Source organism: Branchiostoma belcheri, unplaced genomic scaffold (genome assembly GCF_001625305.1).
Source record: "Branchiostoma belcheri isolate BF01 breed outbred unplaced genomic scaffold, Haploidv18h27 scaffold62, whole genome shotgun sequence".
In the NCBI taxonomy this organism is placed as follows: domain Eukaryota; kingdom Metazoa; phylum Chordata; class Leptocardii; order Amphioxiformes; family Branchiostomatidae; genus Branchiostoma; species Branchiostoma belcheri.
This window is the reverse complement of record NW_017804265.1, coordinates 1,368,079-1,388,079: the sequence shown is the minus strand read 5'-3', so window position 1 is coordinate 1,388,079 and position 20,001 is coordinate 1,368,079. Positions and strand designations below refer to the sequence as shown.

The 20,001-nt window shown below is 39.8% G+C and overlaps 2 protein-coding genes and 1 pseudogene across 2 annotated transcripts in view; 2 read left to right on the top strand and 1 right to left on the bottom strand.

Annotated features, from left to right (window-relative positions):
- Window positions 1-2,054, bottom strand: part of LOC109483068 (peroxisomal acyl-coenzyme A oxidase 1-like) — a 10,753-nt gene extending 8,699 nt beyond the window's left edge. The window contains exon 1 of the mRNA XM_019786030.1: window positions 1,918-2,054. Coding sequence (XP_019641589.1) covers window positions 1,918-2,050 — 133 coding nt within the window. The 5' untranslated portion in view covers window positions 2,051-2,054. The remainder of the gene's footprint in view (window positions 1-1,917) is intronic.
- Window positions 2,055-14,648: 12,594 nt separating this feature from the next.
- Window positions 14,649-16,621, top strand: LOC109483043 (immunoglobulin superfamily containing leucine-rich repeat protein-like). The gene is made up of 4 exons (XM_019786000.1): window positions 14,649-14,809; window positions 14,948-15,342; window positions 15,868-15,928; window positions 16,600-16,621. Exons 1-4 carry the CDS (start codon window positions 14,649-14,651, stop codon window positions 16,619-16,621), a joined length of 639 nt encoding a protein of 212 aa, XP_019641559.1.
- Window positions 16,622-17,143: 522 nt separating this feature from the next.
- Window positions 17,144-17,811, top strand: LOC109483042 (annotated as a pseudogene).
- Window positions 17,812-20,001: the final 2,190 nt, after the last annotated feature.

The window sequence follows — 20,001 nt, the reverse complement described above, 5'->3', positions numbered from 1 at the left end:
GCATACGTTAATCTCATTAAAACCCGTTTTTCAAGTTTCCATCCGGTAAAATGTATCCACAAATATTTTTCCTCGCGATTGAACAAAATCATTTCGGATTTGAAAATTCTTTTGAGAGTTACGTTTTTGATGGTCTTGTAGCGGGCGGGTTGCATGAAAATCCACGCCGCAGTTCGCTGTCCACGCCGCGGTTTGCTGACACTTCTGGCTTGCTTGAAAGTTGAATACGCGAAAGGCACCACAAATCGGCATATGGATACATACATTTCCTCAAAAATTCTTAATAATGAATTTCTTTAATGGAATGTTACTAAGTAGAGGTAGAAACACCGTAAAAAGTAGCGTATTGTTATACTGGTGGTTACAATTAAAATAAATGATGCCGATGTTCGGAGTTTTGCAGCAGAATGTCCTAATTAAGTATTCCTGACGATACGTTGCCATTTGTAGCAGTGTTTTTTTTTTGTCAATACTTGTGAAAAAATGTGGAATGCTTGTGGACAGTTTCAACTTGTAAACAAGTGTAAACAAATGCACCGCCCCTCAGTTAATTTTCGCGACGTGTTCCATAACTTAATTAATTTTCGTGACCCGGCCCTTCCCAACTGGACGGCCTCTCAGGATCTCTCAGCTGCAGTCTGGCGGAAACACTGTCAGTGACAATATATAACGTGAAAATTTCCTTCGAGATCATTACTCTCAATACATTTACAATTTATCATTTGGTGTCTGAACATATAGCCATAATCGCGTTGAAAAAAGGGGGCGTCAAAACATAGGGCTGTCGTAACATAGGGCTGTCGTAACATAGGGCTGTCGTAACATAGGGCTGTCGTAACATAGGTCTGTCGTAACATAGGTCTGTCGTAACATAGGGCTGTCGTAACATAGGGCTGTCGTAACATAGGGCTGTCGTAACATAGGGCTGTCGTAACATAGGGCTGTCGTAACATAGGGCTGTCGTAACATAGGGCTGTCGTAACATAGGGCTGTCGTAACATAGGGTATGAACCGAATAAACATACGGGTACGTTTATTTTTTTTGGCCCGAACATCCACCCAGTACGTTCTTATTTTGCACAGTATGTTTATTAATTTTTTGAAAACCAGTAATTTTTTTCAACTTCGTGTGAAAAAAATTGACAAATCATCGACGTGAAGACGTTTATAAACGCGTATTGTAGCAAGAAACTTGTCATTTTCGGGCCGGTTTTTGCAATCACCGCGTGCATAAATTTGTCTGAATGTTCTATTGTCATGGGTGGTGCTTAACAAAATACGAAATATTAAATGCTCTTTTTTTTTGTCTCTTTAAATTCCTAATTGCAAATAACAGTTAAAGATTTGTGCATATATCAGTAAGGGCGCATTTTAGTACAAGAGACACAGGTTACCCGTCAATTTTGGTAATTTTCCGGGGGGTACGTTTATTCCAGGGGTATGTTTATTTAATTTTGAAGATTTGTCCGGGGGGGTACGTTTATTCCGGGGGGTATGTTTATTCGGCAGATGAGAGTAACAGTAACCGAAATATTTCTGATGTCTACCTGCACCCAAGGACAACTTGAAGCTTCTTGCTGCACCTAACCTGCACTGATCCATGTACTGGACATATGTAGGTTAGTACAGGTAGCTGTGTATTTCTGAACCTCCTTGATCATAGCATTGAATATGGGATCACAAGATCTCATAGTCCTAGATCTAAGATAAAATGCATCTACCTTCTCCTACTGCAACTGAAGTACTCCTACCTTTTCTACAACACTGCCTTCCACCTATAGTTTAATACGTTACGATATAAGGACATAAATATATTATAATAGATTTATCCTAAGTTACTAGTACGCCCCCCTCCCCACATACGCACACTTGTGTTTTGGATACAGATTTATAATACGAGACAATGAGAAATCTTACCGAGCTCTCTTTTCCTCTCTACGTTCTCCTCCCCTGCATGTAGCAGACAGGTCAGGCTGTACGGGTTAAAGCTCGCTCCGTCCCGCTCTTTCTGCAGGTCTGGATTCATTTCGGTCCTTTTTGCAGACGACATTTTTAGCCAAATAGGGCCAGGGGTTACGTCACAGCCAGGAGCTAACGTTGTTTTGAAGTGGAATCTATCTGTGTTCATATGATCCTACTAGGGTCTTAATTACATGCGATTTTCCCTATGATACAAGCCTAAATCTTTTTAAGAGCCTGGACTTTGACAACTTCAAACTAGAACACCCTCCAGGACGTTGACCCCATCTAAAGTTCAAAGGTCACATAGAGACAAGAAGATCATAGAATACTTCCGGGGTACTGAACTTCAACTTCCTGTTTGTAGAGCGAAGCAAACGGTGTGGTTAGCGTTGGCCTTTGTCAGCCTCTCAAAGATCACAACATAATAATTTCACAGTTTTGGGAGAGTCAACTGCAGTTTCTTGCGTAACAGGCTTCAAATCTGTTCAGGTAGTAAGACGATTGTTGTATTTCGATATCAGAAATATCCTCGTAGATTTGATGTGATATGATTTTTGACGCTGCCGCGTTTGAACAAAGGACGTCTTTGGTTGGAACTAAAATTATAACGTTACATTGTAGTTTGAACCGGCTATCGGTGAAGTCAAACTTCTAGAATTCTATTCTAGACCATAGTTTGGAGGGGTTAAATTATTTCAGTTTTTAATATATTTTGCCGTTTTGTTTTCCGCGGCTCTCGAGCTCTCTGATAGTGATAGTGGCAAATAATATTATTATCAGGGCAAAATATGATTGCCTCACTGCCTTGCCACCGTGGAGGAGGGTAGAAGAAATAATGCGGCACGTGAGGGGTTTATAAAATCTTTTGAAATTTCGAGGTTTTGTTCAAAGACAAGTGAAAATTTAAACCTGTATTTGAATTGCAGAGTGAAAGTTTACAATTTATTGGTGTAAAATATAAAGCAGTTGACATATGTAAGGTATACTGTAAACCCCTTAGCCGGCCCCTTCCCGCCATCTGGTGTTCATTATTAATTCATAGCCTGACAGCAATTTTTCAGGCGGTTCACTAGATGATCTCTCCATTTGTAAATAATTTGTACATTGGGACTTAGGGAGGGTCCACTATTTGTCAGTGTGCTTTATCATTTAGAATATAATAATGGTGAAAATAAGTACCTAGCTTCGGTTAGGGTTAAATGGAGGTCCCGTGTTTGAGGAGAGACACACCTCAAGCACGTAAAAGAACCCACGTGAGTGGAAGTGGAACAAACCATTATGGTGTAAAAATGGGGTAGGCAATTTTTCCGAGCAGCCTCGTAACCCCTGCTTCTCCTAGTGGGTCAGTTAGTCCTCACTACTTGTGTGAAGTTGGGCTGGTCTCAATCATGATGTTTCTGACTCAGGGAGAAGAGTTGCTGTTTCAGTTCTACTCGGTAACCCGTAACCCAGGTGAGTGGTCATACCATTCAGGTGGTAGCACCATTCACCTTGAAGTGGCCTAATGGCCGTGTTAGGTGGCGACCAATAAGTAAAAAGAAAGTCATATAACTATAATTCTGGAGTGTGTTGCTTTAATGATTGTTCATCTTGTCTGTACAGAATTTGCACCAGATATACGAAAATGGCAACAACAAACACAGTGCAGAGTTTGGAGGAAGTCAGGAGCAAGGCAGAGAGTTTTTTTGTGCCATCTAGTAAAGGAGACTCAGAGAAACCCTACAGGTGTGAGGAGTGCAGCAAGCAGTTCAGTCAGCTGGGTAATCTGAAGACTCACATGAGGACTCACACTGGGGAGAAGCCCTACAGTTGTGAGGAGTGCAGCAGGCAGTTTACTGAGCTGGGTAATCTGAAGAGACATATGTGGACTCACACTGGAGAGAAATCCTACCAGTGTGAGGAGTGTGGCAGGCAGTTCAGTCAGCTGGATGCTCTGAAGAGACACATGCGTACTCACACTGGGGAGAAACCCTACAGGTGTGAGGAGTGCAGTAGGCAGTTCAGTCACCTGGGTAATCTGAAGAGACACATGCGGACTCACACAAGGAAGAAACCCTAGAAGCAAGTTTGAGGATTGTAGCTCAGTCAGCTGGTTTGCATGGAGTATCACTTGCGAGCTCACACTGGCAGTTTGATAAACAAGGAAGTCTTAGAAAGCACATGGCACAAGTATCCAAGAAAGATGGCATGTGTAAAACTACAGGACAGATGCTGGTTTGGTATTGCATACAAACTTTGTAAATTTCTAGATCTTGAAAAACATTTTGTTTAGGTACTTGCTTATTAATTATCTCTTCATGTGTATTCTTATATCAATTTTGTAGGTGTTAATTTTTGTGGCAATTGTCTTGCATAGTAAGTAGTAGTTTAAGTCGCAGTTGGCGAGTTGGCTACTAGTGTATTTCCTACATTCAAGTTTTCAGGTTCTTACTAAGATTATTAACCCATTACCTATTACATTTGGTTTATATTTAACTTTGTTCATGTTAACATATAGTTTTGTTACTTACCTTTTTAAGTTAAAAAAAAACAGAATAGAACTGTTGGATCTTATATTGTTATCAGTATATATGTTATATAACTTATAGGCTTCAAGTTTAGGTACAGATATGATAGAATGTTTTTTCTTTTAGTTAAAATTGCAAACTTAAACTTACTTGCACAGGGGACAACAGTGACTACTTGTACTCGCATTACCCTGAATTATGTACACTGATAAGTTACATCATTAGAACCCAACTGGGATACTATAACCTGTTCTTAGAGTCTTGCATTTGACTGGTCCGAATATGTACATACTATTGGGTATACTTAGAGGTAGTATTGTTGGTTATGTTGTTCTGTTACATTTTCTTCAATAAAGTTGTTTGATGTACACTTGTTTTGAGAGATTATTTGAGGAAACAGAACAGTTTAGGTATGGCAATAGCTACAGTAGTTTTTTTTATTACCAAATTTATAATAAAACTGTGAAAAAAATTCTTCCATTAAATTACAGAGTTAAAAAAATGAAATTTCAGGAATAGAATTGTGCAAAAAAAAAAAAGGCTCCATTAAGACGTTGAAAAATGAAGTTTTGTGCATACATATTTGGGTCCTTTCTGAATGCCTCTATAACATATAAGCTGTACTTTTGTATACGGTATATCACAATATGCAACAGGATAGTACATAATCTTTATATAAAAAAGATATATCCTTTTCTAGTTAACATGTGAAAGCATGTCAGAACGACCAGCATATATAATTGCAGCATGTATATTAGAGCAAGTGTTCAAGCCACACATAAATGTATAATGTTCAAAGCAGATGCTACGATGGCAATACAATATCAGAGGAGGGTCCATCAGCTGCTGATGGTTATAAATGCCAGTAGTAACAGACACTCCTCTGGCCAATGGATACCGTCTTGCTGCTGTAGCATCTGCTTGGAGATTAATAACTTCATTAATGGACACTCCTCTGGCCTTGATACCATAGCATCTGCTTGGAGATTATAGATTTATTCATGTTTCACCTGGCCAAGGAGGTAGGACCGTACCATCACTATTCTTGATGATGGTTTCCCCTCTTCTCTTTGATGCCCAACCAAACATTCATCATTCCTGGTGAATCTATAATGCAACGAAAGTTGGGACATTTGAGACCAGTGTATATATTGATGTACATGTAAAATGTCCTTGGACAGCTCGAATAGTAACTAGTATTGAAATAATTAATTAAGTAAGGCCTTTGTGCCCCCTGAAGAGAAGTCGCGTTTGGTACAGTCCAAATGCTGCAGCTGTGGTGTTGTAGCAGGGAGTGGTTGTCGTTTGGGGAACTTTCTTGGTGGAATTTTTATTTGTTTCTGGTGCTTTATGTATCTTGAAACGTCCATATACACGTAGTAAATAGTCTGGATGTTTCTGTGTTGGTTTTGTGCCGTTCTTTTGGATGTTTTGAGGGAGAAAATGCGTAATTTCTGACCTGGCGAATTTTGGGGAAGAGGATTTCAAAATGGCGGGACCGCATGGTCAGGAAATCAGGACCATGATTTTACTTTGCTGAAAGGTAAGACGACTATCTCTCCGAATTTATTTCCAGCTGTTAACATGGCAACAAGTTATGTTCCATCAGCTAGCTATGTTATATTACGTATTAAGTGGTGTAACGTTTAGAATAATATGTACTCTTTTTTGTAGTTTTTTTTGGGGGGGGGGGCGGTTTCTACTACTCAGTTTCTCGTATTTCATGGAGGTAGAACTGTTTCGTTGAATATTTGGTCATTTGAATGTCGTTGAAGTCCTTTTTTTCCACAGTTTTGTAATTTAGTAGTTTAGTTTTGTTTTGTAATTTGTATTTTAGTTTTTTTACCACACCTTCAATATTTTCCCGCCAAAACTGGCGCGCTGAGATCTGGGATCATTTGCATATCAAAAAAACGTTTTGACATTGAAACTCATTTATCAACAGCTTGTTTTTCACGTCAAAATTCGTGACGAGTTTTTTAATGTTTTATTTTAGACTTCTGTTTTTCCAACCAGCTACTTGGTGTTATATATTTACTGTGTGTAACTATAATTATTTTTGTCTGCATCATAATTAGGTAATTGCTAATAGAGTAGTGATGACTTGTGTGTAAACTTGGCAACACTGGATTAGACCAGACCAGGTGAATTGAAGACCCAAGAGGAATATCACGCGAGAAAATTATGACTTCTGCATTTTACCTATGTATTACTAAGTCCTTGGTATATCTGAGACAAGTGTGTAACTTGTTATGTGTTTATAGTTAGGTGGCTGGTGACTGAACCTGGCCACATTGGATTGAACCAGACTAGACCAGTTTATCTTAAGACGCAAGAACAATATCAGGTGAGAAAACTCTTAATTCTGCATTTTATCCACCATTTACATGGCGTCATTTGAGGCAAGTGTGTAACTTTTATTGTCTGTATAGTTAGGTGGCTGCTGACTGATCCAGTAGTGATAACTCCTGTCTGAACCTGACAATGTTGGATTGAACCAGACCAGACCAGCTGATTTGAAGACCCAAGAGAAAATTTGTAAGGTGAGAGAACTCTTAATTCTGCATTTTATCCAACATTTAGCACATGGGGTCATTTGAGACAAGTGTGTAACTTCTTGTGTCTGTATAGCTAGGTGACTGCTGACTGATGCAGTAGTGAGGACTGCTGTCTGAACTGGATGACTGGATTGAACCAGACCAGACTGGGGGAATGGAAGACCCAAGAAGAATATTAGGTGAGAAAACTCTAAATTCTGCATTTTATCCACCATTTACATGGTATTATTTGAGACAAGTGTGTAACTTCTTTTGTCTGTATAGTTAGGTGACTGCTGACTGATGCAGTAGTGAGGACTGCTGTCTGAACTGGATGGCACTGGATTGAACCAGACCAGACTGGGTGAATGGAAGATCCAAGAAGAATGCTATGTTAGGTGAGAAAAAAAAGTTAATTCTGCATTTTATCCACCATTTACATGGTATTATTTGAGACAAGACGTGTGTAACTTCTTTTGTCTGTATAGTTAGGTGGCTGCTGACTGATGCAGTAGTGAAGACTGCTGTCTGAACTGGATGGCACTGGATTGAAGTGAACCAGACCGGACTGGGTGAATGGAAGACCCAATAAGAATGTTAGGTGAGAAAAATACAAATTCTGCATATGATTTTATCATTTACTAGGCATCATTTAAGACGAGTGTGTAACCTTTATTTTCTGTTAGTTAGGTGGCTGCTGACTGATCCAGTAGTAACCTGTCTGAACCCGACTTCGCTAGATGGGACGGACCAGACCAGATTTATTTTATCCACCATTTACATGGTGTCATTTGAGACAAGTGTGTAACTTCTATTGTCTGTATAGTTAGGTGGCTGCTGACTGATGCAGTAGTGATGACTGCTGTCTGAACCTGACGACATTGGATTGAACCAGACCAGACTGGGGGAATGGAAGACCCAAGAAGAATGTTAGGTGAGAAAAATTCAAGTTCTGCATATGATGTTATCCACCATTTACTTGTCATCATTTGAGACAAGTGTGTAACTTGTGTTGTATGTTAGTTAGGTGGCTGCTGACTGATCCAATAGTGACCTGTTTGAACCTGACTTGGCCAGTTTGGACCAGACCAGACTAGCTGCTTTGAAGACCCAAGACCAAGATAGCAGCGTCCACAGGTGAGACAATGCTTTACTAGATTCATGTGAATCTTATCACTCTGCAACTTATGTCTTACACTCACTCACTTTTAATAACACTTCATAAAGCAACCAGTAACCACAGCAGTCAGCCTTACATATGTGAACAATTTCATCAGGCAGGTGAATGATTGTATAGCAAGGTTCTTAATTCCAACAAGAGTCGAAGTTTTGATGACCATCTGTCATCTTCTTCTATGCTAACACAACTGGTTTACTGTACACTACATGTAGCACCAGTATCACCTAGCTCCAGTGCCTCATGTCTGAAGCCTTTCTAGAGGCTCTCTGCATCTGTGTTCAAGTATAGGGATAGTTCAATTGTGGTATTTTATTATTATCTATTCTGGTAATCATTGATAATTTTTTCATGTTGTTTAGGTGCGTCTTGATGGCCAGCTGTCTTCACTGGAAGAAACCTGTGATGACGGGCGACTTCTGTCCAGACCAGACCACATGAGCGCTCATCAAACTGGCTGATGTAAAGACAGTGAATTGAAGACTTTGTGCAGGTGAGATGCCTTTAGAAGTAATATTTTTCTGTTATGTGTGAAGAACCCTTGGGCAAAGGTAGCATGTCTAAAACACCTTTGTGTAGCCTAATACTTTGCATATCTATTCAAGCAGAGGACAGTTGAATTTACCATTTCATCAGTATCTTGGTCATTCAGTTTCACTTGACTGCATATTTTCAGGTGTGTCAGCCTGACATCAATTTAAGCAAGGGATAGTACAATTGTGCTATTTTATACGGCCATACATGCCCTTTTCCGTAGAGCGTACTTGGCTGTTCTATGTCGAGTGTAGATGGACCGCTCTAATTCAACGTAGAGCGTAATTGCAGTTTTAACTCTACGCAATGCGTTGTAGCCGCTTGGAATTTAACGTAAAGCGTAGTCGAGAGGTTTCCTGAATTCAGTGTAATACTAGTACGTACCCACTCTCAAAATTTAGCGTAGAGCGTTGTCGGGACCCCCCATACAGGCTTTATCACTATCATTTGTATACTGTATGGGACTTCGTTGTACACAGTATAATAACTTAGTTCTTACTAATTCAAAGGTGAAGGCGTGAACAATCTGTCCCAATATACTGACTTTTCTTTTCTCTCTCAACCAGTCTACATGACTCATAGTGGATTCTCTACATACTGAAGGAAGGAAGGACCAGACTTACCAGTAAAGCAGTGAGAGAAGACACAGGCTGGGATACAAGTTGTGAGTATAGTTTATTTGTGTAACAACACAACCAAATACACACACTTGCCTACATTTCTATCCTTACCTTCCAACTCTGCTATGAATTGCACACTTTCAACACTTCTATCTTCACTGTCAAACTTCCACGGTGGTCTAGGTCAAATTTCGGCCCCACCTTTTTTTTAGAACTTGAAAGCGTGATCCGTTTTGCCATTTGGGTTATTTTGTAAGCCTGCACCATCAGGCACATTTTTTGTCTGGTTACCTCCCAACAGAAAAAGTCCAACTTTTCACAGGAAGACCATTTTCAACAGTACATGTTCTCTGTAAATTCATTGCGGACATCTAACAAAGCTACTGCTGTCATCAAAATTGCTCCTCACCCTACCAACCAACCTATCAACAACCAAAAAACATCCCACGTAGCTCGTTGGTGGCTCAAAATGACTGTTCTTAAGTTGCTAATTTCATTTTGACCAGATTTTTGCGTGCATGCCATTTTGTTTTTAAAAGTTTTTCCATCAGCCGAAAATTGCCCCAATTAACTGATTTCCAAGTAACACTGACCACCGTGTTAATTTCTCTTTTACAACTAATCACTTAACTTTCATGCCCTTTAAATGCTCTGGACCTTTACTCACAACATCCCTCTTCACGTCACCCTTTTTCGTAAACACTACAACTAATTTTGGTCTTGGTGCCTTTTAACCCAAGATTCTTATCTGCAAAAGGTGATTCATTGGTTTCTACCAGTCCCGCACACATTGGTGTGATATTTGACCCAAATCCATGTTCACGTTTGATGGTGGTGGCACCAGAAGACTTATGATTATTGTTCTTCTGGTGCCTCCGGGCACCAAACGTGAACATGGATTTGGGTCAAATATCACACCAATGTGTGTCGGACTGGTAGATTCCAATGAATCAGCTTTTGCTGACAAGATTTTGCATTAAAAGTCACCAGAACTGAAATTAATTTATTTGTCCTTTAAATGCTTCACCCCTTTACTCACAACATCCCTCTTCACTCAAAAGACTTTATTTCACCACATTGGAAATGACAAATTGCCCGAAGATTGTTGCTTTGGACCTTTACGCTTAAATTCGCTTGCTAAAAAAGTTAGTATCTTGCCTAGCTAAACTAATTCCTTGTAAGTCCATTTTCCCGCCAAAAAAAAAAACTAATTGGCACCCTCACCTGGTTAATTAATTGGATTAAAGTTTTCCCGCCAAAAAACTTAGTATATGGAGCACTCTAACCTTGAACTTGTGCCCCCCTCCCCACACTTACCTTCTGCCACCACTCACACAGCATGTTAGTTACACTCTTCCAACACTTGCGACTTCTTTGGACATGTAACTTCTCCGGACATGTAGTCACTACCCTCTGGTACCCAAACACTTGGTTGATCGAGCACAGTCTTTCCGCCACTTAGACTTTAGAATGGTTTCTCGCTCTCCTGGTCAGTCAATGCACTAAGTGTACTCCCCGTGGGATGTCTTTCCGGAGACATTGATGCTTCGACACATCAGTATACCAGTGCAATTGACTGACCAGAAGAGCAAGAAACTATTCTAAAGTCTAAGTGGCGGAAAGACTGTGCTCGATCAACCAAGTGTTTGGGTACCAGAGGGTAGTATACATGTCCGGAGAAGTTACATGTCCAAAGAAGTCACAAGTGTTGGAAGAGTGTAACTAACATGCTGTGTGAGTGGTGGCAGAAGGTAAGTGTGGGGAGGGGGGCACAAGTTCAAGGTTAGAGTGCTCCATATACTAAGTTTTTGGCGGGAAAACTTTAATCCAATTAATTAACCAGGTGAGGGTGCCAATTAGTTTTTTTTTTGGCGGGAAAATGACTTACAAGGAATAAGTGTGGCCTTCCGAGATACAAAGTTTTCTTTGCAGGAAAATTGACAATTTTGGGGGCAATTTGGTGTTCATATGATACGAAAAACAACGTGGAATTAATGCAGCCGGCTAAAATACAAAGTTTTTTGGCAGGAGAATTTAAGTGTGAAGGTGCAAAAGCACAATTTTCGAGGCAATTTGGCGTTCATACGATACGAAAAGGATAACAGCGTGGAATTAATGTGGCCAGCTATGGTACTAAGATTTTTGGCGGAAGAATTGAGTGTAAAGGTCCAATGTGAGAACTTTGGGACAATTTGGCACAATATGAAGAATTTTTCAGTGTTGCTTGACATGAAATTGAAGTCGCTGGCTACGAGTAACGTTAAATGGCTCCTCACGAAAAAAAGAGAAATGCGAGTGCAAGTGTGTGCATATGGAGTGTTGTCTCGTGTTAATAAAGAAAACATACTCACACCTCCCCATCTTCTTTTACACAGGTTGAGATCTGCTGACAAAAAGTCTGGTCCTTCCTCCTGCTACAGTCCGGTCTCCGGATCATCCACAATGTCATCTTGAAGACAGAGAAACAAGTCAGTGTATTGAAACAGCTATTGGCCTTCGAATCAAAGCAGCAGAACAAAACGATACCCCATTATTCCCTCGAAAGTTCTTTCGGTACATTTAATGGTTTCAGCTGTTTTAAAACTCTCACTTAACAGCGTATCTACAGTATCTTTTAGTTTTTACTATCTATGTGCATTCAGAAATGACAACAAAAAGCTGGCAGGGCCAATGGTATTTTGAACCAAAAGGATTGTAGATATGCCCTTGTACCCTAACATGTTTCATGTCATTTCTAGGGGTCTGTATGAGAGGTCCCCATCATGATTTGCGTTTAAATGCAGAACGCAGCAGCCACGTATTGCTACCTTCGTTCCTACGAAATTGATTGCTCTACGCATAATGCAATACGTTAAACAGTAAATCAGGGCAGCCTGTCTTCAAATTGTACACGATATAAATGGCTAGTTATTCCAACAATACGCGTTGTGTCGTGCAGACCCCCATTTGTAAACAAGTTCATGAAGCAAAAGCTGACTTACACTTTAAAGTCCAATGTTCTCTTGTCTGGTAGACAGCTGGTAGGTCCTACGGACAGGTACACAGGATAGCTGACAGGTCCCACTGCACACACAGGAACAACATCATCAGCTTTCACTTGGGATAACCTAGGGAGTAAAAGAAAAAATCATTCAGAAAATTTACAGTCACTATCTGTACTTACAGAACATGCAAGATACAGTGTCAATTCAATTTGTTAAAGTTCAAAACATGCTTCGGTTGGGACAAATCTATTGGTGAGGCAGCATGTAAATAAAACGAGCACAGCCAGTTATTGCAGCAGTAACATTCAGTCAAAAGTTACACAAAACATTGTCATGATAGCAACAGCTGAAATCATTGCATACACATACGAGTAATAAGATACATGTAGCACATCAAAACTATCCATGACAAGTTGCACCTCATTGCAAAATACCTGAGTACAAACATGTCATAATCAAGAGGGAGTACAATTTCTATGCAGCATCTGAAACTAAACTCGAATATTTAAGTCAGAACAACAAACAACTTTTTACACATTCATAGCATCCTTACCTGAACATCAGGCATTGTATACTTACCTGTCCAAAATAGTAGGTAACTCAGGTTACCATTTTTTTTACCCCTATAAAATCCTTCATGTTGAAGGCTCCTCCAGTGAACAAGAAAATCCAAGAAGTTCTGCATGAAATTTAGCGGAACATCAATGAAAGTTTGGCCTCGAGGTAGAACATTTCAAAATACTACAAAACTGCATGGAATATTTTACATAAATAATTATAATTTTCATAATGATTATACATGTTAATAGCCGGTTTCAGACAATCAGCCCCACCACGTAGCCACGAAGACAAACCTTGGGTTGTTTGTCACACGGCATTTCAGATCAGCTTCCTAAGGACACACTCTACAAGAGCAGCGCAGCAGAACAGCACCGGTACACCAGAGTTCTTGCCACAAAGTGCACATTGCTGACTGACTTGAAGTGTCTGCTTCTCTTCCGTGAATAGTTTCATCAGGTTGGTAAGACACTGAGTAAAGAGACTCTTTTTACACAACCAAGTCTTTTATTCAGCCAACGTTTCGGTGACCGTCTGTCACCTTCCTCGGAATAATCAGAACCAGTCAGAATTACCATGAGGAAGGTGACAGACGGTCACCGAAACGTTGGCTGAATAAAAGACTTGGTTGTGTAAAAAGAGTCAATGTCTGCTTCTGCCAGGGGATAATAAAACTTGAAGGTAACTTGTTATGTACTAGACAGTTTCATTGGCTAATTCTGTAACAGATGCGGGTTGGACAAGATTGTCGTCTTTTCTGAGCTGTAAAATTAGGGTTGACAACAATAGTCCACCCCAAAGTGTGCTTTGAGATGGGGCTCTGAAAAGGGGAACAGGGGTGCTGCATCCTGATAGTTGTATTTGTTGTATGATTGTGGGTGAGTGGGTGTGACCAATTCTGCCAGAACCAGAAAATTCAGATTGTCCATTGTCTCCTTGTCAGGCCAGTCAGTTAAAAATGTAAAAATGTTTTTAGGCCTGTTTAGTTTTTCCCTCCATCTCACAAGCTAATGAAACAACGGATTACCAGTTACTGTAGTAACTGTCACATTTCTTTGTCTAGATGTATGAAAAGTTTTTGTACAAGTGCATTATTTAGAGAAACACAGTCCTATAATGACTGTTGATCTTCAAAATTGATTAACTTGAAAAAGATGAAATCTTTGAAGTGCAATATTTTATATTATCTTTCTGCTAATTTTTTTTATCTTGAAGGTGCAAAGGCACAAAAATTGAGCAAAAATCCTTGATATTTATATTGAATATTCAAACTGTGGCTTCAGACAATCAACACCACCATATTATACAGACTGCTTTAAATTTTATGTTTGCTACTTTAATGTTTGCTACATTGAATGACACTAAAGGAACAACCTAAGCACAGCAGTTAACAACATGTATTGTAGCAGGTAAAAAGCACTTCCTGCCTTAAAAATAATTAAACAAACGGGTCATATGGAACTGTTCCAAATGATTCGTAGGCCAGAGACCAAATTAATTCTTTGATTCTCTTGCATTTCAAAATACTGGTTCAATCAAAATTTAGCAAGGGGTTGAATAAAAAGCAATGCGAGTGCTGAAAGGACCATTTGAGTCTGTCTGCATTATACATTTGTATATCTCCTCCGTAATCCAAGACTTACCCCTGTCCCTGTTTTCATGTTGATTTTTTAGTTGAACAGTATTTCAAATTTGAGATCCTTCTAGACATAAAGTTGGTATGGCTTTACAGATGAATCTCTTGTTCTGTTTATTAGTGACAAGACACCATGGGAAGAAAGCTGCGATGTGTGCTGATTTTCCTTATCATCCTGAAGGAGCCCAACATGCCTGAAGCCTGCAGATGTGCACCGTCATCAGCCTGCAAATGCCCCAAACAGGGTCTCACCAGCATCCCACAGAACCTCCCTACATCTATCACTACCTTAGAGTTAGAACGTAATTTTATTACAGCTGTAAATCAGTCTGAGTTGTTAAAGTATGAGAATTTGACCAAGTTGGAGTTTGACCAAAACTGCATTAGCGTTGTTGATTGTTTCCCCAGTCTACCCCATCTGACAAAGTTGAGCCTTTCCCGCAACAAGTTAACAAGTATTAAGGCTGTTACATTTGCAAGTGTACCCCGTCTACAGACATTGTACCTGGCCTACAACAAGATTACTGTAATTCAGCGTGGTGCATTTGCAAATCTACATCAGCTACAAACGTTGGCCCTGCACTACAACCAATTAACAGAGATTCGAGCAGGTTTGTTTGCAAATATGTCAAAGCTACAGGAGTTAGTTGTGACCTACAACCAGATAACAATGATTCAGCCAGGTACATTTGTGAATCTACACCAGCTAAAATCGTTGTTTCTGTCCAACAACAAAATAGCAATGATTCAGCATGGCACATTCGTAAATCTGACCCGGCTACAGCAGTTTTACCTGTCTTTCAATCAGATAACAATGATTCAATCTGGTGCACTTTTAAATCTACCCAAACTCCAATATTTAGAACTTCAGTCAAACAACTTGTCTTCAATTCCCCCTTCAGCTGTTGCCTTGTTTAAATCTGTTCTTAACATTTTTATAGAGTTTAGCGATAACCCCTGGCAGTGTGACTGTAGGATGGCTCCCTTCAGGCTAAATATTACTCAATTTCCTTCATTTAAAGACCAGATTATCTGTGCCCATCCCGCCAAGTTCCAGGGACAAAAGCTTATAAATGTCAACCCTGAAGATATATGTGAAGAGCCAACAATATCAACACTAACTACTGTTGATATCCAAACCTCATTTAAATCTGTAGTGCCAACATCTTCGGTTGACAACACCTGTTATGAAGGCACTCGCTATCACTGGTACTTCAAAGGTAATGCTGTCTCAACAGCACATTCTGCAGGCAATACAACAATAACTTCACCTCTTCCTATCACTTTTAAACAAGAATCTAAGCCCAGTTTTCCCCTACCTGCTCTCATTGGCTCAGTTGTTGGTCCAGTAGCTGGTATTGTCCTGATTGTTACCATCATTCTAACAGTTTGGTACAAGAGGAAGATCATCTGGTATCCTCATTCAGGACAAAAGCCCAGCAATGTTATTGGTACAAACATCAACACCACAGCTACTGTAATGACCAGTGGTGAGGATAACCAGTATGAAGATATAGACAACCATAATGATCAGACAGGGCAGGGTCAGTCTCAGGCCATCACTGAATCCACCACAAAAAACACAGCTACTGTAATGACTAGTGTTGACGATAACCAGTATGAGGATATAGACAACTTTAATGATAAGACAGGGCAGGGTCAGTCTCAGGCTAAGTTTCAATCTCTTAAAGCTGGAAATCTATCAAAGAAAGTGCTAGCTGCCTCAAATCCTGGTGGGGAAACACCAGAAAATGACTCAAACTCTACCAGTAGTAATGATCAGACAGGGCAGGGTCAGTCTCAGGCCATCACTGAATCCAACACAAACACCACAGCTACTGTAATGACCAGTGTTGACGATAACCAGTATGAAGATATAGACAACCTTAATGATAAGACAGGGCAGGGCCAGTCTCAGGCTAAGTTTCAATCTCTTAAAGCTGGAAATCTATCAAACAAAGTGCTAGCTGCCTCAAAGCCTTGTGTGGAAACACCACAAAATGACTCAAACTCTACCAGTAGTAATGATCAGACAGGGCAGGGTCAGTCTCAGACCATCACTGAATCCAACACAACTACCACAGCTACTGTAATGACCAGTGGTGAGGATAACCATTATGAAGATATTGACAAGCATCATGATCAGACAGAACAGGGTCAGTCTCAGATAGAGCTGTGTACCGGTACGCAGTACCGATACTGTACCGGAAAAATTGATTAGGTACAGGTCCAAAATACCTACTCCCTCAGTACCGGTACTGTACCTAAACAATTTCACACCAATTTTATGCCTATTTGTGACCTCAAATGTGTGTAAAGGTGGTTAACAATGGGTCCCTGTGTAAGGACAGCATGTTCATGAAAACAAAACACTTAGTTTTGCCTATATTTTATCTGAGCATTCGCCATAAACAAAGAATAAACCTTAACTATCAAGTTTATTTATGTTTTTTTGTTATTGAAGGAGTTCAGAAGACCATATAAATTGGTCGAATTGTTCAGGTACAGGTTCAGGTCCAGACCTGTACCTAAACCTGTGTACCTGTACCTGTACCTAAAATTTGTTTAGGTACACAGCTCTAGTCTCAGACCATCACTGAATCCACCACAAACACAACAGCTACTGTAATGACCAATATTGACGATAACCAGTATGAAGATATAGACAACCTTAATGATAAGACAGGGCAGGGCCAGTCTCAGGCTAAGATTCAATCTCTTAAAGCTGGAAATGTATCAAACAAAGTGCTAGCTGCCTCAAATCCTGGTGGGGAAACACCAGAAAATGACCCAAACTCTACCAGTAGTCATGATCAGACAGGACAGGGTCAGTCTCAGGCCATCACTGAATCCAACACAAACACTATAGATACTGTTATGGCCAGTGGTGAGGATAACCAGTATGAAGATATTGACAACCATCATGATCAGACAGAACAGGGTCAGTCTCAGACCATCACTGAATCCAACACAAACACAACAGCTACTGTATTGACCAGTGTTGACGATAACCAGTATGAAGATATAGACAACTTTAATGATAAGACAGGGCAGGGCAAGTCTCAGGCTAAGTTTCAATCTCTTAAAGCTGGAAATTTATCAAACGAAGTGCTAGCTGCCTCAAAGCCTTGTGTGGAAACACCACAAAATGACCCAAACTCTACCAGTGGTCATGATCAGGCAGGGCAGGGTCAGCCTCAGAGGCCATCACTGAATCCGACACAAACACCACAGCTACTGTAATGACCAGTGGTGAGGATAACCAATATGAAGATATTGACAAGCATCATGATTAAACAGGATAGGGCCAGTCAGATCAGGCTTAGACATTCAATCTCTTCAAGTAAGCTGAAAATTTATCACACAACACAGTGCTAGATGCCTTAATGTCAAATGATATGTAATGCAGGTGTGAAAACAACACAAAAAGACCTAACATGACAATTATGAGACATGATAGGGCCAGTTTCAGGTAATCACTAAATCTGTAGTAGCTTATTTTTTTTAGTAGTCATGATTGTTGTTAATATGATTTTTTTAAAATCTGATGGTGGGTCACAGACCCAAAAGTCCTGGGTGGGTAAAAGTATCATATTAATGTTCCTACTAGTAAGTACATGTAGTTTGTAGCTTCCACTGGTTTGCAGTCACTACGCTAGGAGAACACAAGTTTATACTTTTATGGTAAGAGTCAAAAACTCATAACAAAATTCTCACCCTATAGATTTTCAAAATTTTGAACTTGTGTTCTTAGGGAAATATTACTGAATCTGTAGTGCATGAGCCTGTCATGGCTTTATTGGAATGTTACACATTCAAATTGAAAATGTACCTGGTATTTGTATCAATTTCAAACATAGTAATTAGTGTGTGTGTCAAGTCATTAATTACTAGTCAGTAATGTGTTTTTTTGTTACATGACCTCCTTGACGTACTGATCATTTTAGTTCAATGTTGTTTTATCTTGGAATCCAGAAATATATAGTGGCATGTATATCTATACCCCACTAGTGGGTAATACTGAATGAATAAAATACATGTGCTTTACATCTTTTCTATGTTCAGTTTGTTATATTAGCTCATTAAGTTTGCTGAGATGTGGTAGGTCATAGAAATGAGCCGAATCCTTGCATCTGCTTGGTCCTGTAGACTAGCTAGCCACGTGCACGTGCCTCGGTATTAACTGTTGTTCTCTGATGAATATCACTCATTTTTACCATAATATAGCATGATCTAGCATTTTTTTGTGCATGAGCCTCTCTTGGCTTCTTTGAGTTGATTACATTTTTGCTGCGGTATGGTGGGCCCTCCGAAATTTAACCGCGTAAAAGACTAGAAATGAGCCGGACCCTTGCATCTGCTTGGTTTTGGAGATTCGCCATGTGCCTCGATATTAACTGCTGTAACAGTTGTTCTTTGAGAAAAATCGCTCATTTTTACCACAATATAACATGCATGTTTTGTTGAGATATGGTACAGTTGGACCTCCGAAAGTAAACTGTTCGCGTAAAAGACTAGAAATGAGCCGGCTCCTTGCATCTGCTTGGTCTTGGAGCTTAGCCACGTGCCTCAGTATTAAATGTTGTTGTTCTTTGAGAAATATCTCTCATTTTTATCATAATATAACTCTTCAATCGACTAAATTCTGAGGTAAATGCTGAGATATGTCACATGGTAGGTCCTCTGAAATTGTTCGCGTAAAAGACTAAAAATGAGCCGAACCCTTACATCTGCTTGGTCCCAGAGACAAGCCATGTGCCTCGCGGTATTAACTGTTGCTGTTCTTCGTGAAATAACTTTTTTTTACCATAAAATAACATGTCATTCGAATAAATTCGAATGTCAAACGACCACAGAAGCATTAAGAACAATATAATGTGCCACTCACCTTTCAATTCGGCCGTTAAACGTCTTTCAAGGACGGTTTCTGGGGGAGAATTTTTCTTCAAGTCAACCGCCGGCCACCATCTTGCCTGGTTTGAAATGCCAGCCACACCCTGTGTAACACGTGGTACTTCAACCACCTGTTGATCATTTCATTCCGATAATGGCATCAGCTTTAGTTTTACGTCTTCAAATATTTTGTGATATACTCCACAGTCCCAAAATATTCAGGAAAACACCCCGACACTTCCAGTGAGAAGTTAGAAGTCTCCGATTTATTGTCTTAGATTAATCATAAGGCTTAAATGATAATCAATTCAATCTTATACTTTTTCAGGCAGTAAATAAAATACAGCTTCATTTTATATATCTAACAAATATTTCCTCAGTCAAATTCTTTCCTCTGAAACCCATTTTTCTTGCATTAACTTGCCGATTTAGGGAAACACGCAGCGTATCTGACTGTTTTGAGGCGCTTGGTGTTGAAATCGCAATGGATAAAAAGCGCCCCACAGCGATAAAAAAATCCCTGCAGTAATAGAGCATGAGTTTGAGGCATCGCCATGGTTCAAAAACGCCCCATTGCGGCGAACAAATCATTG

Coding starts and splice junctions, on each gene's coding strand:
- LOC109483043 (XM_019786000.1), top strand. CDS start 14,649: ATGGGAAGAAAGCTGCGATGTGTGCTGATTTTCCTTATCATCCTGAAG. Junction 15,343..15,867: donor GATAACAATGATTCAATCTG/GTGCACTTTTAA, acceptor TTGGTCCAGTAG/CTGGTATTGTCCTGATTGTT. Junction 15,929..16,599: donor TACAAGAGGAAGATCATCTG/GTATCCTCATTC, acceptor CAACTACCACAG/CTACTGTAATGACCAGTGGT.